Source organism: Blastocystis hominis, assembly GCF_000151665.1.
Source record: "Blastocystis hominis, Singapore isolate B (sub-type 7) whole genome shotgun sequence assembly, scaffold_8".
Classification (NCBI taxonomy): Eukaryota; class Bigyra; order Opalinata; family Blastocystidae; genus Blastocystis; species Blastocystis hominis.
The window spans coordinates 673,478-699,478 of record NW_013171867.1 but is presented as its reverse complement, the minus strand read 5'-3'; the positions used below and the strand labels follow the sequence as shown (position 1 = coordinate 699,478).

The window sequence follows — 26,001 nt, the reverse complement described above, 5'->3', positions numbered from 1 at the left end:
GTCATTTGGACCACAAAATGACCATCGAAGAATACGAAGAACTCCTCCGAAACGCCCAATCCCTCATCGAATCGCACGGCCCTCCCAGCTCCCGCGTCTTCTCTCTGGTGTGCCGCGTGAAAACCGCGGTAAACTCGGTAAACGAGTGGCGAAGCCGCGTCCACGAAGTGATTCGAAGCGGCGAATTCCACACCACGGAACAACTCAACCGGATTCTGCGGAGTTTCCCCGATTCGGTTCCCCGTTGTAACGACTTCTTCGTGTTCGAGAAGTTAATCCGCGGGAAATCGCAGCTGGAGAAGCAAATCGACAGCGCGTTGGGGCGATCGAGTGCGTTGAATTGTAGCGTGAATTCGTTCAGTTCCGTTAGCTTCTTGCTCCAATTGCTCGATCGTGCGCAGAAGTTCGATCTCGTAGTGGGGAAACTGGAGAAACTGCGGAAGAAAATCGAGCTGGCGAACCGCATCGATGAAAAACTCGCGATTATGCGCGCGCCGTTTTCTTCGTCGACTGTACCTCCAAAAATCGGGCCTTTTTCTTTATAGAAATATCCGTGTTTGGAAGAACTCGAAGACATCTACAACCTCGTATTCAATTGTGTTTCTGTGTCTCACCGCAGATTCTCGAGAAGCGTCTCATCGTCAACGGAGCGCGCCAGTTGAGCGACACAATTCGCTCCGCGCGCGCGATCTCCCGCCGCGTTCGCCGCAATTTCGTGAGTCTTTCGATCGCCCAACTGCAGGAATTTCACGACCAATTGCTCAGCGACCGCGTGCAGCAGCCGCAGGAACTGTACAACGTCGACGTAGGAATGGGGAAACGGAGAAACATAGAACCGATTGGCGTTGGGGAAGGAGTTTCTGCGACACATGCACAAGCTGATCGATTCGGTTCACAAGCCGTCGAATTCGATCGAACTCAGCGAGTTGAAATACGAACCGGGTCACGTGTTCGACTTCAATCGATTGGCCGAACTTTACGACCCCGATTTCCTCACACTGGAGAAACTGGGGGAGTTTCGTGATCGGTTGCAACGTGCTCGTTTCCCTGAAGGGGAGTTTCATGAGCTGATTGCGCTGCACGACGCGGAGGTGGAAGTGGCGTGCGGATTTGATGCATAGACGGAATGGCGATCGTCGTTTTTGGATACGTTAACGTCATCGAATGTTTTTTTTAAATTGTTTTTGAGCGTTTTATCGAATAGACGGAAGTTTCGGAGTTGGAAACACTATTCCAAGAAGCGCAAGAACGCGTGGTGGTGGTTTCGGAGCTGTCTTCGTTGGCGGCACGCATCATCTGCGCGTATTGGAACCGCTACACCTCCGAGCAGTTGGATTCCATCAGCTACGACATGAAGCTCCTCAAGCAAATCATCGAAGACGTGTCGATTATCAAGCAGGGCTGCTCCGTCCGCAAAGTACCCTCGATCAAACCCCGTTCACTGCAGACACAGCTCGCTTTCGCGTCGCTGCCGACGCTTCGGAAGTTCTTCGACGACTCGCACCATTGGTTCGCGAGCGTGAAACAATGTCTCGGATCGAAGGGTCCCTTGGAAGAAGCCGAGCGACTCCTCGAAATGGGGCGGAAAATCGGCGTTACGAGTCGAGCCGAGGTGGATTGCATCGAAAAGGAGTGAGGAATAGTTCACGGAGCTGGAGAGGAAGGTAGAAACCGTCCGCGAATACAATGAACGGGTTTTGGCGATTCGAAACCAGCCTCGTTTTCGTTTTTTTCAATGAATTGATGGGCAGGAATTTCGTACGAATCGCTCGAGAAAATGCGCAATGAGGCCAACTCGCTGCCTTTCCAGCCCTCCCAAACCCTTCCTCCCAATCTGTTTCCTCTTCCTTTTCTCCTGAACGGCAGATTGAAACGCCCACACACGGACTGGCGTCGCTGGGCGCAGGAATGGCTGCACGTCTACCATTCATTGGGCAGCGAGGAATACGTTCCGGATGAGCGGCGAAGCTATCAGAAAATGTGCGCCAAACTGCGAGACAACATGAAAAGCCGGCTGTACTACGAGTGCGAAGAGAAGGAGCTCTGCACGATCCAGGTAGATTCGGTTCGGTTTCGTGCGTAACTCCCAGTCGGACCACGAGAATTGGATCCGCGAAGTTCGCTATCTTCTGTTTTGCTTCCAGTCCGAAATCGACGAGGCGTTGGCCGCGTATCTTCCAGGTGGGTTCGATCGAATTCGATGAGAACTAGAGAGCAACGAGGTGTGGGACGAGCAGGACTGGGAATCCGCGGGGCAGTACACGTTCCGATCGGATTGGGGCGATTCGGACTTGAACTCGGGGCGAAACGACGAGTGGACGTTCGATAAAATCCAGTTGGAAGACCTGGAATCCGAGCAGAAACGGCCGTTTATGCGGCCCAGCGCCGAGAAAGTTGGGTCGTTCCCGTCGATTTTCGGTCCCATCGCGGAGTCGTCGTATCAAAAGCATCTCGAGCGACGAGTGAATCTGAGCTCCTGTACGCTGCTGGCTGCTTGGCTGACGAAAGATTCGTTCGAAGACGTGCTGAAGCATCTCGACGACCTCGCGCTCCGCACCAATCGAATCGTTTCGTCGATCTGCGCGGTGTTCGCTCGCTACAAACCCTTCGCGGACGTCTCTCTCTTCTCATTCAATTCATTCAGAGACTCCTCTACTTCGCGCGACATCGCATGCTCTACATGAATCAGGAAGACGATCTCGTGCGGTTCCGAAACCTCTGCCAATTCTTCGCCGATACCTCCTTTCAGCTCATGCAGACGCGTCTTCCCGCCATCCCCGACGACCAAATCCCGCGGTTCGGAAAGTTCCTCACCCTCCAGGGGAAACTCCTCGCTCCCGCCATGCAGGAACAGTATTTCTCGCTGAACACCGCGATCCCGGACGAGTCGGGAATCGAAGAAAAGAACATTCTGGTCGGCGGGCTGCCGCGCGAGGCGTTTCAAACCTATCAAGGCGAAACGGTCGATCACGTGCCGCTGGTGGTTTTGTTTATCGCCCTGAAACTCGCCAATGAGCTGCGAGTGGACGGTTCGGGAGAGAAATTCCCGCGGATTCTCCGCGTTTTCATGTCGTCTGCGTACGACGAACTGTACATCAACGAGTATTTGCTCGGCCTTTACTTCCGGGAACGCGAGGCGTTTTCGTGGTCGCAGCTCGAGCAAGTCGAAGCCCTCGTAGGCCGTTTGATCGTCTCTCACGATGCCTAGTTTTCACATATCCGCGGGACGACGCTGAGCGGGAAAAGTATCCGCGAGGGATTGGACCGCTTGAAGCAGTTCGAATCGCAGTATCCCTCCGCGATGACCGGCGAGACTCCCTTCTCGCTGAGCGTTCTGAAGGAATACGCGGAGCAGCTCGCGCTGTTCTCGCTCTACGGCACGCACACCGCGGAAATCGCGCCGTGGATCGACCGGGGCGAGCGGTTAATCCGCGAAACGCAGCAGTTTTTGGAGCAATCCGACCGCCAAATCGAAAAACGCGACGCCCTTCTCGACCTCATCCGTCGCTCCCGCATGGTGGAAACGTGGAAACCCGCTCAGAAGTAGATCGACCTGCACGACTGTGCGGCGCAGTTGGAAGCCGCGGTGACGAACTTCTGCGTGTGTCACTCGACGCACGACGACGAGCCAATCATTCAATGCGTCCGCTGCCGGCTCTCTTTCCACGCGCTCTGCCTCGGCGTCGAGCCAACTCGCCCTTCTCCCGACGTGCTCTGCCCGCTCTGCCTCTGCCAGGCCGCGCTGAAACGCTCCGTCGACACCGTGCAGCAGATCGTTCAGGACAGTCTCGCGAAACTCCCCGAGAACCGCGGGAGCTTCGTGTCCACGGTGAAACACCCGCTGGTGGTGACGATCCGCGTGGGGGAGCTGAACCGGTACATTTCGGAGTTCTTGTCCCCGCGGGGATTGGACCGCCTGGCGATCCTCCCCGCGAATAACGAGTTCCGATCGGGGCGGCGGAAGCCGATTCAAGACAAAGCGATCCGGGAGTTTCTTCTGACGAAACTGCAGATGATGGGGAATCATCGACTCGCGAATTTGCTGCTGCAAGGCGAGAATCTCGATGCGTTGAAGATTGGATCCATGCAGCACGTGAATTCCCCGCGGGAATGGTTCCTTCTGCTGCGGAAAGTGCTGCGGAATCCGGAGCTTTTTTTGGATCTGTCGCTTCCGAATCACGCGCAGTCGCTTCCAGGCGAATTCGTTCTGCTGATCGAAGAAAGCCTGCGGCTGGACTTCTACTCGCACGCCACGATCCTCAAAATCATCCAGCAGCTTTTTGTGATCACGTTCTGCGGCGTCACCCACAATCTCTTGCAATTCCCGCGGGATTTCGGGGAGTGGAAGCGAGTGCAGGAGATCCACCGGCTTTTTTTGCTGGACGAGAACGAGCCGGTGATCCAGTTCGTGCAGAAGGTAGAGATAACCGCGGGTTTTGAGGTAGATGATCGCGCGGTGCGAAGTGTGGATCGGGAAGGCGGAGGTTTTGATCCATTCGACGACGCCGATGGAGAACGAGAAGGAGCAGATCGACGCGTGCTTGAAGGAGTCGATCCATCTCCCGGTGCACGTAGAACCGCGGGGAAGGAGTGACTGAATAGCTGAAGGAGCGGCGGATTCTGAAGGAGATCCAGAAGAGCGGGTATCAGCGACTGTGCATCTGCGGAGGGTTCCGCGATGGAACGGAGCTGCTGGTGTGTCGGATCTGCCAGCGGTTGTTTCATTTGCATTGCGTGTATGGAAGGAGAGAGAAAGGAAAGGCGTGATGGGTAGGAAGAACCAGGTGATGAGTCGATATGAGTCGGATTTTGTGTGTATGGACTGCAGGGATGGAGGGTTTGAAGACTCGCCGCCGATGACTCGGCGTAGAAAAGGGCGGATGAGTGAAGAATAGGATCGAAACGGCCTCGCAATTTGACGACGTTGTCGCTGGGAAGGAAGCGAAATGAAGTGGAGGCGAGCACGAGCGCGAAAGTGACGAAGGAAATGGAAGGGCAATTTGTTTTTGTGTGGGCTGTTGGATGCAACAAACAAAGCAGATATTCGCGAAACTGATAAAGAACATATAGAGAAGACAGGGGAAGAGAATCAGAACGCGACGACGATTGTCGATATGGATTGACAGAAACGCAGAGATTGCTACACATTAGAAACAGGATGAGCGTGCGAACTCCGCAGACTCCACACAGAAGCAGAAAGGCCTATTAGAAAATTGATCGGTCTGGCGTGAATTAACCAATGAACGCAACTATGAAGGAAGATGGGGAAGGAGGCGTAGCCAATGTTGGAAAACATTTGAACGTAGGAACTAGAGGAGAGACAAGGCGATAGCATAGCAAACACGTTGCAACCGAGCAATTTGCAATTCACAGTTAAGAGAATGGCGCCCAACCATTGGAGAATCAACAGTACAGCCGAATTGTTACTGAATGAGATAGGCTCCATCAGTATTGCTATACCAATACTGATTAGCAACGGACCCCACAAATCGGCTAGCAATAATCGGCGAAAATAGACACTACATTCCTCCATATCTTTCCGTATCTCTGGTTTTGTTAAATTTGCAAAGAAGACGATTCGGAGCTTTGCCAATATGATATGTGCGTCTCGCTTCTTAAGGATCAAGAGTACCAGTTAAAAATACAAAAGTCATTAACACGGGTTCATCGAGTGTATCAGGATACATCTCTTGATTCATTACTTCTATGTCACCTTCTATTCCTAAACCAATCACAAATCAAGATCTACTTGTATCGTCAGCCATGGTGCCAAAAAAAAAGTGAATAGTTGAAAAAACAAAACGTCTCGTTGATTTTATATCGAGTATTCAAACTGAAGAGAACATACACATTTTTCCTCATGGACCCGTATAACCTAAGTATTTCGTACAATTACTACAAAGACGGTGAAATACGAAAGTTTAGTTCTCCTGGTCCAGTAAGTCGAGCTGTCTAGATTATGACATGTAGGACTTGTTTACTCCGATTGGGCGTTCCGTAACCTCTGTTTCCTTTCAGAAGGGGATTGTGGACGACCCAAAGTTTGAAATATTTCTCAAGTGGTTAAAAGACAACGGAGCCGAATTTGATTGTGTAGATATGTGTTCGATGGGAGGAAGCGTACAGGTTTGCTAGTTGTGGTTTCCAATAGATGCGCGGGGTGTATTTGAATCGTGATATACAGCGTGGAACCAAAATTATCAAAATTCCAAAGAAACTAATCATGTCCTGCGATATGGGAAGGGACTGCGAGCTGTCCGCCAATCTGCGGGAACAAAACGTCGATTTCGAGAAATACAAGCACGTCTACTTTGCCAATTTCCTCCTCGAAGACATGGAGAACGAGGACTCCTTCTACAAACCCTACTACGACACCCTTCCGGAGGACATCAGCAACATCCCCGTCATCTGGACAAACAGCGAGATCAACCAGCTCCACGGCTCCTACTTCGTACCTCTTCTCCGTCCTTCTCTTCTCACCGCCTAGTCGATCTGCATCCGCTCGCGCGTGGTCGAGATCTACCGCGACTACCAAAAAATGTGCGACGTGAACTCCTTCTTCTGCCGCTACCCCTTCGATCAATACCTCCGCGTTCGCCTTCTCATCGGCAGGTCGCTCTCCTCGCTCCTCTCCACTCTAGCCGCAACTTCGGCTCCTTCTTCAACTCGCTGAACAACGGCATCCTCGTCCCGCTCGCCGACATGCTCAACCACACGCGCCCGCGCCAAACCACCTGGGAATACGACGACAAAGAGAAGGCCTTCGTCATCACCTCTCTCCTCAATCTGCGCCAGGGCGCGCAGGTCATGGACTCCTACGGCCGCCGCGACAATCGGCGCCTTCTCTTCTCCTACGGCTTCGTCGAGGACGACAACCTCGACGGAAACTTCTGCTCCCCCGACACCGTCGCCATCGCCATTCTCCCGCGGAGATACCACACCCTCCCGCACGCCGAAACCCCCGAGGACTGCGTTTCCGCCTCGCCGGAGGAGTTTCTGCTCGACGAGGACGCGGATTGCGGGGAATTCTGGAACTCCATTATTCTGGACGTGATGGAGAAAGTGGATTCGGGCGAGGAGAAGGAGCTCACCGCGGGGATCCCGATGGTCCCGGTGGACCCGTCGCTGCAGACGTTCGGCGCGGAGCTGAGCCGTCGGAGCCAGTGGATCTGCGAGCACAGCGCGGTGTTCTCGTCGAACCTGCTGAACTTCGACGGAGACTTGCACTACGACCATTCGGACGCGCGGTACGTGTATCTGAGTCGATGCCACGACGACGCGGGGACGGTGACCGTGTTCGGAATCATATCCTTTTAGGGTTTGTTGTTGTTGTTGTTGTTGTTGTTGTTGTTGTTGTTATTGTTATTGTTATTGTTGTCTTGTTGTTGTTGTTTTGTTGTTGTTTTGTTTATTTTTTTGAAAGTGTGAAGGTTTCTTAACGGCAGCTGCGCGTGCTGATGATGACGGTGAAGGAATTCGCGGAGTTCAGCCGAGCGGAGGTCAACGCGGCGTATTCCGACTTGTTCTCGCGCGTGCGCGGCCCCATCTCCGTGCAGAACGAGTTCCGCGTGCTGCGCGCGCTGGCGGCGATCTGCAGAATGCGTCTGGCGAGCTATGAGCGGCCGATCGGGGAGAACGTGGCGATTCTGAAGGACGAGAGCGTGCCGATGTTCTCGAATCGGCGCAATGTGGTGGCGTTGGTAGGAGAAGGGAACGGCGGGGTGACGCGCAGATGCGGTCGGAGCAGCTCGTGCTGGCGCACTATTTGCTGGTGTTCGAGGCGGCGAAGAAGTACTTGGAGATGCCGGTGAAGCAGCAGATCGAGGAGATCGAGAGCTTGCTGGAGAGACAGCTCAGCATTTATGACTATTTCCAGCTGGTGTGGCTGTGCGCGCTGGAGAAGGTGTGGGACCAGAACGAGGTGGTGGTGATCGAGGAAGACCCGTTCGCGCAGCAGATGGAGCGCTATCTGTGCCGACTGAACCAGCGAGGGAAGATGACGATCGACGAAGTGCTCGCGGAGTGATGGGATGTTTGAGGCAACAAACAGACAATGAAAGAAAAAACGAATGATTAACAAACACGATCCTCATTCGTTCGATCCATCGACCGATTCATTGATTGATTCATCCATCGAAGATCGATGGGTGATCAATCGCTCTCTGCTTAGATTTTCACCTTATTCGTCTTGGCGGCCTTCTCCTTGTTCTTGTTCTTAGGAGTGGTCGTCGTCTTCGAGGTGGCCTTCACGCCATGCACAGCCTTTCTCCTGCGGGTGACTCGGATTAAGACGACAATAAGGACAAATAACACGACGATCGCCACCACAATGATGAGAACGAGAGTGACGATGGAGATGCACATTCCGCTGATTCGGCTCCACTCGCCATCGCTCTCTCCCAGCTTGCAGATTCGCTTCTGCGTGCCGACGAAGCTTCCCAGCAGCGCGCAGTCGTACACGGCCTCCTCGTCCACGTTGGTCGTGGGGAAGTTGCCGTCGCCAATGCATCGTCCCTTCCGCACCGACAGATTGATGATCGTCTGCACCGCGCCCACGGGGTTCTCGCCCACGATCGTGTACTCGCTCAGCGTGGTCTCCTCCAAGGGAGTGCCCGAGATCGTACCGGTCACGTTGTCGAATTTCAGTCCGCGCGGGAGCTCCTTGTTGATGCGGAAGCTGGTGATCAGCTCGCTGTAGGTCGGGACCATAGGCTTCATCTTGACGTCCTTCACGATCTCCACGGTACGCATCGGGTACTCCAAATCGGAAGGAATCTTGTACGTGCAGTACTCCGTCATCACTTCGCCCAGCACGCCGTTGTGGCATTCGCGATACTTGTATCCCGTGAATCCGTACTCGCACAACGCAGGGGAGAACTGGCCCTCGCCCACGGCAGGGTACTCGCCGTCTCCCTCACAGATTTCTCCGGAGGTCTTGCAATAGTAGAAGAGGAAGGTCTGCAGCTGGAGATTGCCGGGACCCTTCGCGTCCACCACCCATCTGAAGTTCTTGAAGGGGAGGTAGTTGAGCGGAGAGTCCTTGCGCATGATCTGGCGGCTGAAGACGGGCTCGTCCACGACCGAGAACATGTTCAGATTCTCCTCGCCCGCGTTCTGCGTGCCCTCCAGAGAGTAGCTGAAGGTGGACAGGCTGGAGCCCAAAAAGCCGAAGCTGTTGAACACGGTTCCCTCCAGATTCTCCACCGTCCACTCAATCGCGTTGCCAGCAAAAGTGTCGATCTGACCGAGCTGGCCAATCTCGAATTTGAACAGGTCCTTCACATCCTTTCCGTACAGAGTCTTTCCAGTGATCGACGAGAACGTATCCAGGACCAGAGAGCAGTCTTCGACTCCGAAGATTCCCGTCGCATCGAAGGTCACCGGGTTCGCTGAGTCCGGAGCTGCGTGGACTTCGAAGGCAAGCACGTTCGTGCCGACCACGGCGTCCATGATGGGGAGGATGATGTGGAAGCTCGAGAAAGTTTGGGTGTCGTGGACCGACATTGCCAGCGTGTTCTCCTTGAAGTCCTTCTCGAGATTGAAGCGAGCGACCAGCTTGCCGTTAAAGTAGGCAGCGACACCGCCCTCGTACAGAATGCGGACGTTCAGCACCTGGTAGTCGTCGAGGTTGGGAATCTCGAACGTCTTTCGGATGTAGGTCGTGACGTACTGACTCGCGCCGATCTCCGCCGCCTTCATCGGCTGGAACTCGCTGCCGCTGTACGAGACAGACGTCCAGTCGGCGGGAGGCGAGCTCACCTTGGCGACCATCCACTCGCTGTACTTGATCTGGAAGGGCAGATACGACGAGAACGACGTCGGCACGCGCACCGGCTTCTGGCCCGACGGGACGGCCTTCACCTCAAAGATGGTGGCGCCCACATCCACCGTGAACATGTATCCCGCAGTCACGTCCCAGCCATCTCCGTAGGAATCGGCCGCGTAGAACGTGTAGATGTCGTCGTTGAGACACTTGTCCAGGAAATAGATTGAGTTGGCGACAGGCATCATGTCCACCGAGGTGATCAGTTCGCCTCCGTCTCCGCGACCCTTGTAGAGCTCGTAGGTGTTTTCGGAGACGTACGAGTCCACCTTCATGCGCACGGTGATGAGCGAACGACCTCCAGTGCACACCTCCACATCAAAACTGAGCTGAACGCTCGTCGCCTCTCCCGTTGCCTTGCGGGCTGAGATCGTGTACGTCTGCGTATCCCTTCCCTCGGTCGCAGTTCCATAAATCATTCCAGAAACGGGGCAGAGGTGGATGCCGTTGGGCAGCTCGGGATTCACAGAGAATTCGTAGTACAAGTTCGAGTTCGGGTAGGCCTCGGCGATCTCGATATTCACAAAGGGATTGATTTCGGTATAGGTCAGATCGGGAATGTTCACATTCAGGTTATCGGAGAGCATGTCGATTCGGTTCAGCTTCCAAGGACAACTCGTACTGTCGCCCGTTCCGAAGTTCGCGAACTTGTACTGGTTGTAGGGCTTGTTGTTCTTCAGCCACACCTTCTTGGTCTGGCCGGAAAGCGACCAGCCGAGATTCTCATAACTGCCCAATGCGGTCCACTCCAGATCGGCCTGGTTCTTTGCAAAGACGGAGAACTTGCGAGGGTAGGTTTTAATGTCATCAGCGTACACCTGGATAAGCACAGACGAGATCCATTCGCGACGATCGTTGTCGAACGTGATGACGATCGAATTCTCTCCGCACTCCCGGGAGCTCAAATAGGAATCGTGGGAATGACCGAAGGGATTACTACTTACCTGCTCAGCGCCCTCAAAACTCACAGAATACGAAAACACCCGGCTGGACTGAGCATCTTCGAGGAGCATCAAAGCGGCATCGAAGGTGGAGTTCACGTTGGTGTCCGAGTTGGCGATCAGAGCGATCGCGATCGTGTTCGACCCGCTCTGCAAATACGTCACCGACGGCTGCTCGTCCACGATCATCGTCTTCACCGGCAGCGTCACGCTGTGGAACGTCAGGGCGGGGTAGATGTTGCTGATCGTCGCCGTCGAGCTCACCTCCGTGATGCCGTTCTTGAACACCTCGATTCCGTTCAGGTAGATCGCAACGCCGTACTGGTACTGCACCGACACCATGAACCCGGCCACGTTCTCCAGAGAGTCCAGAGAGAACGTCTTTTTGTACAGCTGCACGCGGTTGGTGAACGGAGTGAAGTGCCCCTTCGACGCGCTCGACCATCCGCTCGTCTCGGCAGAATACCAGGAATCGGGAACGTCGCCAGCAGTGTAATAATGCCATTCCTCAAAAGGACGAATGGGAAAATTCACTGTCAGGGTGTACGAGGTGCTCAGCCCCAAATAGGAATCATAGTGCGCTCGAAGAAGCGTTACGGTTTGCTCATCGTCCAGAAGATACTCAATATACAGAAAGGAACCTGTATTCCATGCACCCATAGATGAAATAAGGTCGACTCCGATCTGGTTCGATTCAGAGCAAATGAAAACCTTCGTATCATCCGCATCTCGTTGGCTTCCTTGCACAGGAACGGAATAGTACACGTTCTGCTCATCGAGCGCGTTGTACACAGTGAATCCTTCGCTGGCCGCACCACTCTTATAGACGCGGTGAACCTGCAACACCGTTCCCGTGCAAACACGGACTGTGAGGTTAAACGCTCCGGACACAGGAGGATACACGGCATTGGACGTCTTTACAAACTCGGTTCGCGGCATCGATTCCGTGGCAGTCCCCGAAATCGTGCAGCCATCCGCGTTGAACGTTAAGCCTGCAGGCAGGGCTTGGGAGAGCTCGCAATCGGAAAAATCGAGGTTGACAGGGCGGATTAGCACCGCTCCCAGATCTCGAAAGATTTCAAAGTCAGTGCCTCGGAGCTCGAGAGAAGTAGGGACAACTGTCCGACAGATCATCGGCGTGATCTCGTGTTCCATATATATACTACTAAATGAATCATAGACGATCCAGTGAAATTGCTTATAGATACTCGTGTTAAAGTAAGAATTGAAATTATAATATACATTGTCTTGAAGAATCAAGTCGCGCAAGGTAAACAATGGATGAACCGCCGATCTATCTACACCAGCAAAAACAGCGTGTCGAAAACCATTGATAGAAGACGCTGAATAATAGCGCAGCCCATTCACGAGCGGCCATATGGAGGAGGGCACTGTCATCGTCCAAGTGTAAGTATCGTTTGCATATAAATCCAGTATCACACGGGATGAAGTATCAAAATCAAAAATAGCGGCCGGATTCTGTACACCACTATCAGAAATAGTAATGTCCATTGGATATGGATAAACGATGCAATTGCTTTCAAACACAGAAGGAGCCATAAAGGCGACAAAAGCATCAAAGTCCAATAATGTTTGATTCATAAGCGCAAAGTGAATCTCTACGGCCAGAATGCTCTGCGTATGACTTATTTCATTCCCTGGACGAATGAATCCATGGAACTCAGACACCTGATAAGAGGAAGAACATGTTGTGGTTGGTGTAACTGGTCCCTCCTGCATATTATCACGAAACACTTCGATTCCATTGATATAAGCCACAACGCCAAATCGATACTTCAGACGTACTTCATATGATGCCATACCGTCGATTCCCGCAAAGGGTTTCCGAAAGTACTGCGTAACTAAATAGTTCCCAAAATGAACTCCTAATTGCTCTTCACTCCACGCACTATCATCAAACCAATAGGTATTCCATCCTGGATAATAGCTTTCCGATATTTTCCAAACCTCGTTTAAATTTAAAGCATAATGCAGAGAGAGAAGATGAGTTTCGTATGTGGGACTGACCTGGTAATACTTATAGAAAATATTACCATACTTCCCATATACAATCAAAAACGACCCCGGATACCAGCCATCATTCTGTGTGTCCGTGAAATTCATAGTATACAGATTGTTCACAGATGACTTTAAACAGGTTTCCGTGTCAGAATCTACATATTCTATATACATCGGGCTTAAATAAACAACTTCACTTCCCGACAAAATTGACACTGCTTGCTCATTGCAAGCAGCTTCACAATGCATTAGTAATCGTGCATACGTCTGTCCAGCTCCACATATTATTTCTCCAACAACTATTTGCGCAAAAACAAAAAGCAACAGAAGTGGAGTGATCATAACAAAAATCTACTAAAATCCACTTTATCGATATAAAATAAATACCACGACTCGCTGTTTTTGTGCATAAATGTGATTGGAGAACGAACTTTTCATTATTCCTAGAAAGACAAACGCGTCTAAAATTGGATAGCCGGAGTAGCATTGGATAGAAAATTTAAAATTGTGCAATATGGAAGGTCTAGTTCGTTTAAAAAATCCATTATTAATAATAGCGTGGTAGTGAATATGCCTTAAAACCTCACTCATTGAAGTAAACAAAGAAATATGACGTAAGCGGAACGTAATACATCGATTTATTGTGGAGCATCGTTTTAGTAAAATAACCGTACTAAAGCGTCTTTTCCATAATTATTAATGTCGGATATCATGAAGTTCATGAGATTATACTCACCAAGGGTAGATCACTAGATTTCTTTGAATCGGTAAGTCTAAAACAATTCTTACAGTTTTTGAAAACGATTACTGCGTTCAATTTGCTAAATCGAAAGAAGATGAAACTATCCACAGGATAAAGCAATATTTAAAATGAGTTTAAAATTTAAAAATTCTTTTTTACTATATCATTTGTTGCAAGATACTAAGTGATCAATGTAGATACGTGGCGTATGTTGCCATACAAAAACGGAAACACACTACAACAGCCAGAACGAATTAACCGATAGGATGGAGAAAGGGAAATAGGATTTTTATTGCACACTACAGAGACATTGAGTTATTCAGTGGAGTACTGTAGAAAACATGAAATTGGAACATATTTATGTTGTTAAAGTAAGGAGGTCCTTGATAAGCAAATGGAATGAGCCTAAAAATGGATATCACGGATGAGGATTGTTATAACGTCTCTATATTCTCATAATCGGTAATGAGTAATATATATTTTAGAAATTCTATTATTAACACGTTCTATGACAACAAACAACCCCTATTTGCCATCAAGACAGATTCTATCCCAAATACATATGTAAAAACAAACAGGTTCTAATTCTAAAAAATAGTACAATTCTTGCATGACGAGTCGTTCAATTTGATTGTATGATATCCCGGAGTACCCTTCAAAAACGTGCAAAATGCAGAGGATAATTCTATTGTTAACAATTATCCTTGGTGCTTACTCGATACTGACATCTCTTGAACTGATGCAAATGAGTAAGGAATGGTCAAAGTTGTAAGATTCGGAATATCTGCATATTGAGCCAGCATACACGTTCCTCACTTACTCTGTAATACTACGGTGTTGTAATAGGAAAAACTATTTCCTTGAATATTAATAATGGATAAGAGGGAAGGAAGATCTATTTTGTTAAGTCTTTGAATTTATTCCAACTTGTCATGATCAAACGGGTAGATGGGTCGTTTCTTCTTCCACAAAGAGAAAACATACCGAGATTGATAGAATGCAATTTAGGGAGTTCTGATGATTCAGCTTCACTCATATTCTTTACTTTCAATTCTCACAGTTTGCGAACTACTGAAGGCTTTCGTTCCTAATTCAACGGACTTCAATTCCGGAAGATCTATTCATCACTGCTGATTTCATATCAATACCTCGAATCACAAATGAACTATAATAAAAATTATACGAATCCTTTTTTATTGATCCGATCTTCAAAGAATGTAATTGTGGACAATTCTTCAACTCAAATTCGCCAGCATAATCACTGAAGCTAAATTCGCCAATTTCAATCGATCTCAATGATTCACAATTCAAAATGTGGAAGGATTTCGATTTGTTTTCTCCAAAACTACCTTTTCGCTCAGTAAATGATCGTATTCCTATTCTCAGACTTTTCAGTCTTGACAAAGCCTTAATTTTGAACATTTTCACAAATGCAAAGCTATTACTACCAATGTCTAATGATTCTAACAGAGTAAATCGACTGATATCGAAGAATTCAAATTCCATATCATTGCATGTCCATGGTTCAAGAACAATGGATGTAGCAGTTGATTCAATAGAAGGAAATGTATCAATGTTATATACATTTGGAAATAATGAGGAGCAGACATCTATTATATATAAAAATATAAATGGACAAAGAATACTGCTAATTTTATGTGACACGACATTTGTAAATGAAGATGGATCCCAAACATTTCTGCAATTTGGAATATCTAAATCATATCAGGATCCAATGATTCCTAATACTTTCCAATTCAAGATTTGCAGTATAATAAAAGCACATTCCGTTTGTTTGGAACGATGAAAAAAGGGGGAGATCTACACTCAATTATTCCAAATCATTTCATTTTCATACTTCGCATTATCAAGGAGCATGATTCGTCATATTCTCTTCCTTGTAATGCACACCAGCCAAGATGAATGGATGTTAGATTTGGAAGATCTAAATTTATGATTTCATTCAAATTCATTCAATACTTGCGATTATTGTTGATAAAGAGAGGCAAAATGTATATTTACCCATTGTAATGGATTGTAGATTTGGAAGATCTATGCATTACCCAAATATTCAATATCATATCATTGCTTACCTCGAATTATAAATGAACTATGATAAAAATTGTATGAATCACTTTCAATTGCTCCAATTTGAATGGATTGTAGTTGTGGCAGATTCTTCAATTCAAAGTCTCCAGCAAAATCACTGAAACTGAATTCACCAATGTCAATCGATTCCAATGATCCGCAATTCAATATGTGGAATGATTTCGATTCATTCCCTCCATATGTGTTCTTATATTGGGTAAATGAATTGTTTCCGATTTTGATGATTTTCAATCGATTCAATCCATCGATTTTGAATGTTTGCACTGATTTAAAACATTCATTCCCGATTTCAATTGATTCCAAATTGTGGAACAAGGAAACATCCCAATCAACCAATACACAATTGTTACTCAGTTTCAAATATTTGATTCCAATATTCTTTGGTTTGCTGCCATCTCCTTCATATTTTTCATCAGTATCACATTCGATTCCATTATACCATTCACATTCTTTTACAAACTTTCCTGATAAATCAAACACTTTTCCAATTCCAAACCAATTATCATCACACCAATATCCTTCATATTCAATACATCCATTATTATGATAACTCGTTCCATATCCAAATCGTTTCCAATTGATCATTATGCCCTTGTACATCAAGAATCCATCATCATCATACATTTCACCATATCCAAATGGAATTCCTATTTTACCTTCGTTTTCTTTTTCGTTTTCTACCAATACCAATCCTTCAAATCGACTTCCATGATCCAAATCCACGATTCCTTTTACCAAGAATTCTTCATTATATGAAATAGCACCAATTTGATGATTTCCAATCACTTTCAACACTTTTTCATCATTGAGGACAAATCCTTGATTCAAGAATACTCCATTATTGAATTGCAATACTACACATTCTCTATTACTCAATATGAGTGAAATCCAGCCATCCACTTTCCATTCTTCATCCACACAGGTTTGCACATATTGGATGATGGAACTATCAATATGATAGTCACTGGTAAGGGAATTGACCAATTCCGCAATGTTTTGCATTATTATATGTAAAAACGTTATTTTCCAGTTTTTCATTCACTTCATTTTCTTGGTTTTATTTTCTAATTCTAACTATTTTCCATTTGCTGAAATAGATAGAATAGTTCATCAAATTATATTAAATGGATTAACCTCTATTTGTTTGAGTGCATTGTCATTTATGTCAATCCTTTGACTTGCATTAATTCCATATTCTCACAATACGTTGATATCTAAATTTCTTCGCAATCAATAATATGTTACATATTAATCAGGAAAAAGAAAAAGCAAATTGATTGAATTCCATCTCGTTCGTTCGATTCCCACAACACTATCTTTATTTGTTTTTGTTTTTTGATGCAGAGAATTCGAATTCGACGTCCGGATGATTTCCACATCCATCTCCGTGATGGAAAGAATATGGTGTAGTAGTTTCTTGCTCATGTTTCCAATAGGTCGCTAGCAAAGGTTTCTACGATCTATAAACGTTTCCTAGTTATGCCAAATCTTATGCCCGATCCTATTACCACTGTGGAAAGAGTCCCTATAACAGGAACCTTCAATTGTAGGCTAGAGAGTACAAGAAACGAATCGAAGCCAATTTCCCCAAGAACTGTGATTTACAGTTGTTAATGACGCTGTACTTCTATTGTTTGCATTTTACGAAGATATCTCACGGACCACACAACGCCGGAGGAAATTGAACTGGCCAAAAAGAGTGGAATAGTGTATGCTTGCAAGTATTACCCTGCTGGAGCGACAACGAACAGTGACAATGGCGTTACCGATATCCATAATGTCTACAGTGTTCTAGTAATGATAATGGAGCTTTTTAATGAGTAGCGAAAAATGGCAGAGTTGGGAATGCCACTGTGCGTTCATGGCGAGGCAACAGATCCGTCGATCGATATTTTTGATCGAGAGGCTGCTTTCGTCGAGTCCGTGTTGAAACCTCTCCATGCAGATCTTCCGGAGTTAAAGATCATCATGGAACACATTACAACCAAGCAGGGAGTCGAATTCGTATTGAACGGCGGTGCGAATGTCGGAGGAACCATCACCCCTCAGCATCTGATGTACAATCGCAACCGTGCCTCCTTCCCTCCTTCCTAATCGAATAGAACTCCTCGTCGGCGGCCTGAAGCCCCATTTCTACTGCCTGCCGATTCTGAAACGCGAGGAGCATCGCCAGGCGCTGATCCAAGCGATTCAGTCGGGCTGCAAGCGATTGTTTTTGGGAACCGATTCCGCGCCGCACGTGCGAGAGACGAAGGAATGCAAGAAGGCCTGCGCTGGATGCTTCAGCGAGTTTCTGAGCCTGGAGCTGTACGCGGAGATCTTCGAAGCGAACGGGTGTTTGGATAAGCTGGAGGCGTTCGCGGCGTAGGGAAGGGCGAGGGAGCGAATCGTAGGGAGAACGGAGCCGATTTTTATGGACTGCCGCGGAATGAAGAGTTCGTGGAGCTGGAGAGAAAGGAGTGGAAGGTGCCGGAGAGCTACGAGTTCGGAGACTCGGTGGTGGTGCCGTTGAAGGCGGGAGAAATGATGCGTTGGAAGTGTGTGGAGAGAGAGTAAAGAGATGAGATTGTTTGTTGGAAAGGAAGTGAGTGAATGAATGAATGAATGAATGAATGAATGAATGAATGAATGAATGAATGAATGAATGAATGAATGAATGATTGAATGAAAGGATAAATGAATGGAATAACAATTCACATTGATTTAAACTCTTGGTCTAATGTCAGTCAGCTTGTCACTATTGTTCTTCTCTTTGTTTTCGTATTTACATTCACACATATCTCCACATTGATTTGCTTTTCCTTCTCACTTTCCCCAGTCCTGTCATCCCTTTACTAAGTCATTCATCAAAACACAACACAATCCATTCCACTCCACTTTCACCTCCAAATCCTTCTTCAAACAAACACTCCATCACAATTTCATGACTAAAACCAGGCGCAGAAGGACGGAGACATCGACAGCAAGTTCTGCATCTCTTTGCTCTGCTGCACCGCCTCCACAATCCCTCGATCCACATCCTCCTTTCTCTCCTGCAACGGCGTCAAATCCACATTCGGCGCCAATCGAAGGCCTCTCTTCACAAACGAATCCACGTTATTCGACGCGAAGTCCCGCGTCTCCCCCATCACCGTGGGCTTCAGCAGCAACCGCATATTATCCCGCTCGAAAATCTTCGCGTACACCTGCAGCATCTCCTCGTTCCGCTTGAACGTCTGCGCCTCATCGCCCTCCTTCGCTCCTACCAAAGCGTACGCGCTCGTCGCCAGCTGGAAGCTTCCCTCCTCGTAGAACTCCGTCATAAACGCGCAGACGTTGCGCGTGAGGCGGAACGGGACGGAGGAAGGCTCCTGCACGATGTAGCCCTGCTCATGCGACAGGTAGTTCGGATGGACGTTCAGCGCGGTGACTTCGCCTGTGCGGAGATTCAGCAACAAATGCGCCGGGCGATTCATCGGAGACCTGCGTGTGACCGAAAGAAAACGAGACGAACGCGAAGAGGTATTGAATGAACTGGGAGTAGCCGTAGTGCCGCGCGAATTCGCTTCGGAACACGTAGAAATCGCTGATGCTCGCGAGTCGATTGAATCTATCCAGGAACCCAAGCGTCGCAGAGAATACACGAAGGACGTCAGCGTGTCGCTCGACACCACGCTCGATAGAAGCTTCTCGCGGGGAACAGAGGCGATGAGGGGTTTCATCGCGTCGCTTGGCGGCAGATCGGAGTGATTGGCGAAGAAAAGCCGCAAGGCGAAGGTGAGCTGCTCCTTGTCGAACGTGTCTTGCAGGACGCTTTGATAAACGCCTTCGAAGGACACCATGGACGCATCCGAGCGAACGAGTCGAAGCGTGGGCCCGATGTTCACATAGCAAGGCAGCGGAGCGTGCAGATGGCGCGACTGGATCGGCGGGGAAGCGAAGCAGATCTTCTCGAAGTAGATCTGCTGCGCCAACACGCGCTCTTCCAGAATCAGCTCGATCCCGTTGACTTGCTCCAAATAGAAACGCGCTTCGTGGCTCCGCTCGTCGGTCAGCGAGAAATACCGCGAGCCGTGGCGGTCGAGGTAGAGGCGCGGCTGGACGGGCGCGATGCTCTGCACGGTCGGGAGCGATCGGTAGAAGTTGGTGTAGGAGAGGAACTTCCCGGGGACTTCCAGGATGTTGGGAAGGAACTTGCAGCCGAAGAAGGCGTTCGGGTTGGGGCGATCGCGCTTGATCTCGGAGCGAAGGAAGTCCTTCCAGAGAAGCAGGCGCTGGATGAGCGCTTGGAGCGAAGAAGGGAAGGAGGCGTTGGGAACGAGGCCGTCGGAAGTGACGATGGAGGAGGCGAAGTCGGAGAGGAAGGCCTTTTCGTATTGTTCGATGAAGGCGAAGGTCGAGGGAACCGCCCATTTGGAGCTGAAGGTGGCGAGAATCACGCTGTCGAGGCGCTGCTTGATGGCGTCGCTGACGGAACGCGAGAGCGCCGAGGGACCGCTGGAAGCCACCTCGGAATAGGCCGAGCTGAGGATGCGATCGACGGAGGCGAGGAGCTCGCGGTAGGGATCGCGGGGAAGCGAGTAGAGCGTGTCGAGGAAGAGAAGCAGTTGGGAGACGTGGGGGTAGTGAGAGAGAATGATGATCCAGAAGAAGTAGATGGTCTACAAGTGAGGAGAATCGACATCGGAAACGTTGATCGGGACGGTCTTTTCGCTCGCACGACCTGTCAATGCAAGCTGCGCCGACTAGAGATTAGGCGAGAAGAACAAAGGTACCGCTGGCTCCACGACAGCGCCATGGAGAGGCGTCGTAGGTCGGTAATACGGATTATCCGTAGGCATTCCGAGAGACTGGCACAGCGTGTAGAGCGGATAGAAGATAATCTGCGGGAACTCCAGGATGATGCTTCGCAGCACGTGATTGAACAAGTACATCTGCGTCTCGGTGGGACGAGACAGCAGCACGGGGAGATAGTGGATCCAGTGCAGGGTAGGGACTTGCGGGAGATTGTTGAGAGCACTGGTGCTGATGGTTTGGTTCTCGAAGGAGAACAGAACGATGTGGAGAAGCCGCATCATGGGTTTGGTCACGTCGCTGCTTTGGCAGAGCTGATGAATGCAGGACTTGATGCATTGATTGGCGTCGTTGGACTCGCCGTGCTCCTTCCAGCGCTGGTAGAAGATGGAGGAGAACGACTCCCAGACTTTGAGGCCCTTCGAAGCGCGGTTGAAGCAGTTGATCGCCTCGCTGATGTTCCGATTCTTCTGGAAGTAGAGCCCCTTCAGATAGTTCAACGTCTCCAGCTGGCTGTCCTTCAGATTCTCCGGCTGGCTCACTTCCGGATCCTTGAAGATCTGCCCGTCCAGCGTGTTGAGATCCAGACTGACCCACACTTTCTCCGCCCAGGTTTCGAAGGAGTCATAGCGCGACGACGAGTCGGGAGGCTGCGACATAATGTACTGATACGCGATCTCGGGAAGGTTCTGCGCGCGCGCCGCTCGCGAGAGAAGCAGCGACCAGGAGGACAAAGGAATGGGGCAGTGCGGCATATCTGGCGGGATTCGCTGATCGAACTGCGTGATGAAACTGCTTCTCCAGTTCATCACTTCCTCGCACATGCGCAGGGGATCCCACGGATTGAGCGTGTTGATCGTGAGGTTCTTCAGCGGCATGCGGAGGTTGTCGGTGAATCCTTTGACGGGACCCTGCTTCACGAAGTGGTAGGTCATGCCCAGATCGAACTGCAGACAGTTCGCGTGGAAGAGAAGGTCGTGCTGGTTCACGGGCTGGTGCGGAAGCACTTTGTACGAGCGAAGCACCATGTCGGTGAGGATGGTGGGCGGACGCACGTTCGTTCCGCTGCCCAGCTGCGTGATTTGATAGTACCGATTGATCATCAGCTGCACTTCGAGATTGTTCGACGACAGTTTCGGAACCATGAAGGTCACCATGCGTTTGTACTCGCTGCGTTGGAACCGGATCCAAAGAACCTACTCCCAGTTATTCACGCGCGTGAAGCAGTAGCTCAGCACGATGTGGTCGTTGTTCAGTTTCCCGTACGTGAAGAGCAACTGGTACAAACGGAGGTTGTACGCGCACTCCTTCCACCGCTCCTCCAACGTGCGCAGCGCGTCCGCGTTCTCGATTAGCTTCTGGTTCCGCAGGCCCTTGAGATACGCGAGCTGCGCCGTGTTGTACCGCCCGAACCGCTCGAGCACGATTCCATTGTGGAATTCGGGGAGCTTCATCGACTTGATCATGGCCGCGAAGGCGTCCAGCTCGTTCAGTTCCTTCTATCCATCAGTCCTCTCTCGCTTTTCTACATAAACACTCTCCAGGCACGCAGTGAAGGACCGCTTCTCCTTCTCCGACGTGCAATCCGAGCGCAGCCGCTCCAGCAACACCGACGCTTGTGGTCCGCATCCGCAAAAGCGCGTTAAGTGCAGCAACACGATGGGAGGAAGGCGAGGAAGCGGCTCGCAACGCATGATTCCCTCGAGCAGAGCTTGCGAGCCGTGCGTCGTCGTGATGTCTCCATAGCGCGACTTGGCTTGCTGGCAGTAGGGGAGCGTGCACGTGGATCCCCACTGCTTGAAGTCGTGGTCGAGCTCCTCCCAGGCGGGAACGATCGTTTTCTGGTGGCTGTCCGAGCTCATGAACTTCACCATGCAGTGCGTCAGCTCGATCTGCTGGGAGGTGGAGAAGGATCGCCAGGCGAGGGGGAAGAGGTCGACCCAAAGTCTGCAATGAGAGAGGATTCGGGATGAGGGTACTTGTAAGCGATTCGCGAATCGCCGTACGCTAATTCGATGAGATTGTTCGTGAGATCGGGCGTCGGAAGCGAGACGGAGCGTCGAAGCAGCGGAAGCAGCTGGCTCAGCAGCGAATTCGAAGACCGCGACGAAGCCGACTCCCCGTCCACGGAGATGAACTCGATCGGGAGAGCGGGGAGGCGACGCATGGAGGCTCCGAGCTGCACGGTGCCGGCTTCCATGAGGGAGGTGAGCAGAACATCGACGAGCCAGGGAAGCCACTGCAGCGACGCGTTGATTTGGATTCGACTCTGCCATTTCTCGGGCCCCGGATAGGAGAACAGCAGCACCAATCGCTGGAACAGCCCGTCCGGCAGAATGGAGTACACTAATGGGCGGAAGCGAGAGCGGATCTCGGAGTTCGAAATCGTCGCGCCGCGGATCACGGCGTCCAGCATCGCGCGCGCCATCCACAGTCGCACTCCCGAAAGATTGGGAGCAGGCTGCTTTAGGAGAAGCTTCCATTCCGGATATCGCTTGCACGCCGCATACACAAACTTCCAGTAGCACTGAATCAATCCCATGTATTCCACGTTCTCTGCGAGATTCGTCACACAACTCACCACGCCGATCAGTTTCTGAAGGTACTCCAGCGAAATGAGTTCCTTTTCGGAGGCCATCCAGCTCTCCATGTACTGCAGCAGCTTGGTGATGTAGCGCTCTCGCGACTTGGCGATGTTGCAGAGATACAGCAGCTGGTTCACAAAGGACGACAAATGATCGTGAAGATCGCCGATGTGGGAACAAAGCAGGTCCATTAGCAGCAGAATCGAGGAGTTGATGTCGCTCGTGTTTAGAACGGGCGTAGGCGGAAGTCCGCGAATCTCGAGCTGGCTGTTTCTACACGTTCATCCCCCTCGACAAAGCGACCTGGATGTGATCACGTTATTCTCTGATATGCCGAATCGCGGACAGAAATAGTTCGTGTACACGCTCTGACTGAACTTGAGAAGATTGCCGAAGCAGATCATCAAATCGCCGAGGAAGCGAGGAAGCGCAGAAGGCGCGCGCTTGACGATTCGTTGAATGAGATACAGCACGTGATAGATCCGGATCTTCTTGTCCTGACTCTGCTTCTGGATGAGCGCTTCGTCGTTCTTGTAAACGGCAAACAGCGAATCCTTCAGCGACGCCAGGAACGTCTGCACTTCTGTGGATTTGGATGTGAGCGACGCGAACAGCTCGGGGAGAAGGTAAATCAGCGAAGAAAACGCGAGCGGCTCCTCGAGAATCCCAATCAAAAACTCGGCGCATTTCTGAATGAACTTGAGGTTTTCTTCGCGGTAGTCCTCCTTGAGATACGGAAGACAGAACACCACAATCTGCACCAACATCGAGTAAGTGCTCTCCTTATCCTGCAACTTCTCCACATTCAAAAGCTGCATCGGCAGCACGATCGGATAATGCGGCTTCAGTCTCAACACGCACTTCACAAGCTCCAAGCTCTGCTTTAACTTCAGCGGAGCATTCTTCCGAGAGCAGCAAAGCCGAATCGCGAGATACCAAAGCTGGCTGTTGATCTGCCGCTGCTTGTTGGGATCGGGCTTGTAGCCAGGCGTCTGCTGTCTTCGCAAGCAGAACGCCGTCAGCGTCGAGACCGCCTCAATGCGCAGCTCGTCTTCCAAGTACTCGAAGTACCGATACAAAAAGTTCCAGACACTATTAAAGAGCTGCTCGCCGGCGGAGTAAAACAACTCGGTGTGCTGCATCACCAGCTTCAAAATCTGCTTCTGCTGGCTGAGGAAGTGCTCGTTCATCGTGATGTTCCGAACCACTCTCAGGAACAGCTTGCTCTGACTCTCCTGATCCAATCGGAGCAGCGCTACATTCACACAAAACCACAAATCACGTACGCTCCTTCAGCAATTCGCTGGCCTTCATAATCACGTCCTGGCAGTGATTATCACACAAATGAATCGTGTTGAGAAGCAGGCGATACGCCTGATCGCGCTCGTCGCAGCAACGGCAGTACTGGCACAAAAACAGCAGCGAGTAGCTGACCACGCGATCATCGACCGAACTGTACAAATGATTGGCGAACGCTTTCATTTCCTTCCCATAATCGCCAAGTTGCTTGTAGAGATGGCGGAACAGCACGATGTTCAGTTGCAGGATGGCAACCAGCAAGTATTTCGAGATCGTCGCGCTCGATTGCATTACGAAGTTGAGATAGCCGTGAACATACGCGTCTAAGAACGTATCCGAGAAGATAACCTTCAGATCCAGCGAACGGTTGTTGCACGACGCGGCCACAATGGGAATGATGGCTTCGACCACCACGCTCTCCTTCTTCAGATCGGAGATCGAGTTATCGCGGAGAATATCCAGCAGATCCCTATTCCTCACCACGCTTTTCTAGCCTCACATCATCATCCCAGCGCGCTGCTCATTGCTCAAAATCATCGGAAGCTGCTGCTGGTAGTAGTCGGCCAGATTCTGCAGCGAGAGCCCGCTTTTCACTGTGAACGCGAAGGCGAATCGGTTGCTAATCGACGGATTCTAGTGATCAGAACACTCTCGGCCACTCTCACATATTTCAGCTTCATCAGACGGATGTAAATCGAAACCAGCACTTCGTAGATGTTCGACAGACTCATGTCCAAGCGCTCGGAAGCCACTGCGAGCTGACGCGATTGCACAGCCGCGGGGACGGGCTCGTTCTGGCGCTCGCTGGATTGCGCGAGGACTTCGAAGCGAGACGAAATCAGCTGCCAGAAATGATTGATGAAGTTCAGGAAGGCGGGCTTTTGAAGCAGAAGCTCTGGGTTGGAGGTGGAGATAAGCTACGCGTGAGACAAGAAGGGAGGCGATACGACGTTGAGAAGCTGGAAGATCGAGGAGGTCGCAGCGAGGTTGTTTTCTTTGTAGCAGGTGGTCGTGATTGATTCAAATCGCGTCCAGTTCTGCAACAATTTCATCACGAACAGATCCGATTTCGTATACAAGAAGATCCCGGACAGGATGGACAGCACTTCATCCGCGATGAGCATCGGAGTCAGAGAATTTCCTTGCATCGAGAAAAGGAGCTCCATCAACGTGTCGATATTGGCAGAAGCGATCTCCGAAATAGGTTTGTACTACAGTAAAACGCGTCACGCAAGTCTACGATCCGCTCGAGCGATCCCAAGGTGCTGCAATTCGCCAGAATGAACGTGATTGCCGAGCTCACGTAGAAGAACAAATCGCGGAGCTGCGAGGCCGAAAGCGACAGCTTGGACAAGATCCACAACAATCGAATGAAGAAAAGAAGCGCGTTTTCCTTCAGCGACCGGGTGTTCTTCGTAATGTCTTTGAACGTGGTCACTGCTTTCAGCACGGCGGAAGCCAAGCGTTCCTTGTTCTGCACCCAGCAAGGAAGCAGTCGCTGAAGCTGGTAGAGCTCGAATAAGCTCACGCTCCGCCCTTCGCAAATCTCCTGCGACATCTTCATGAGCATTTCCTCGCAGGAATTGATATCGAAGATGGAGAGACGCAGTGCCTCGTCGGATAACTGGTAGAGATAGGGGAGAATGGGAGTGGCTAGCGAGCTCAGCGACTCCGATGCGCATCCACAAATCAGAATCACGTGCTTTAGGA

The 26,001-nt window shown here is 50.1% G+C and overlaps 5 protein-coding genes; 2 read left to right on the top strand and 3 right to left on the bottom strand.

Annotated features, from left to right (window-relative positions):
- Positions 1-4,721: 4,721 nt before the first annotated feature.
- Positions 4,722-5,716, bottom strand: GSBLH_T00004895001 (uncharacterized protein; the record flags this gene model as incomplete). XM_013043877.1 has 5 exons in its annotated part: positions 5,646-5,716; positions 5,524-5,614; positions 5,343-5,493; positions 5,173-5,309; positions 4,722-5,140 (listed from the first exon to the last, which is right to left on the bottom strand). The coding sequence occupies exons 1-5, from the start codon at positions 5,685-5,687 to the stop codon at positions 4,722-4,724; spliced, it is 840 nt and encodes a 279-aa protein (XP_012899331.1). The 5' UTR covers positions 5,688-5,716.
- A 435-nt stretch (positions 5,717-6,151) lies between these two features.
- Positions 6,152-7,317, top strand: GSBLH_T00004894001 (uncharacterized protein; the record flags this gene model as incomplete). The annotated part of the gene is made up of 3 exons (XM_013043876.1): positions 6,152-6,451; positions 6,488-6,612; positions 6,642-7,317. 3 exons carry the CDS (start codon positions 6,152-6,154, stop codon positions 7,315-7,317), a joined length of 1,101 nt encoding a protein of 366 aa, XP_012899330.1.
- An 849-nt stretch (positions 7,318-8,166) lies between these two features.
- GSBLH_T00004893001 (uncharacterized protein) lies at positions 8,167-9,048 on the bottom strand (the record flags this gene model as incomplete). Its single annotated transcript, XM_013043875.1, has 1 exon — positions 8,167-9,048. One exon carries the CDS (start codon positions 9,046-9,048, stop codon positions 8,167-8,169), a length of 882 nt encoding a protein of 293 aa, XP_012899329.1.
- An 8,199-nt stretch (positions 9,049-17,247) lies between these two features.
- Positions 17,248-18,190, top strand: GSBLH_T00004892001 (uncharacterized protein; the record flags this gene model as incomplete). The annotated part of the gene is made up of 5 exons (XM_013043874.1): positions 17,248-17,255; positions 17,284-17,428; positions 17,459-17,705; positions 17,737-17,998; positions 18,028-18,190. 5 exons carry the CDS (start codon positions 17,248-17,250, stop codon positions 18,188-18,190), a joined length of 825 nt encoding a protein of 274 aa, XP_012899328.1.
- A 371-nt stretch (positions 18,191-18,561) lies between these two features.
- Positions 18,562-23,183, bottom strand: GSBLH_T00006904001 (uncharacterized protein; the record flags this gene model as incomplete). Its single annotated transcript, XM_013043873.1, has 6 exons — positions 18,562-20,080; positions 20,122-20,336; positions 20,389-21,577; positions 21,608-21,906; positions 21,937-22,354; positions 22,387-23,183. The coding sequence occupies 6 exons, from the start codon at positions 23,181-23,183 to the stop codon at positions 18,562-18,564; spliced, it is 4,437 nt and encodes a 1,478-aa protein (XP_012899327.1).
- Positions 23,184-26,001: the final 2,818 nt, after the last annotated feature.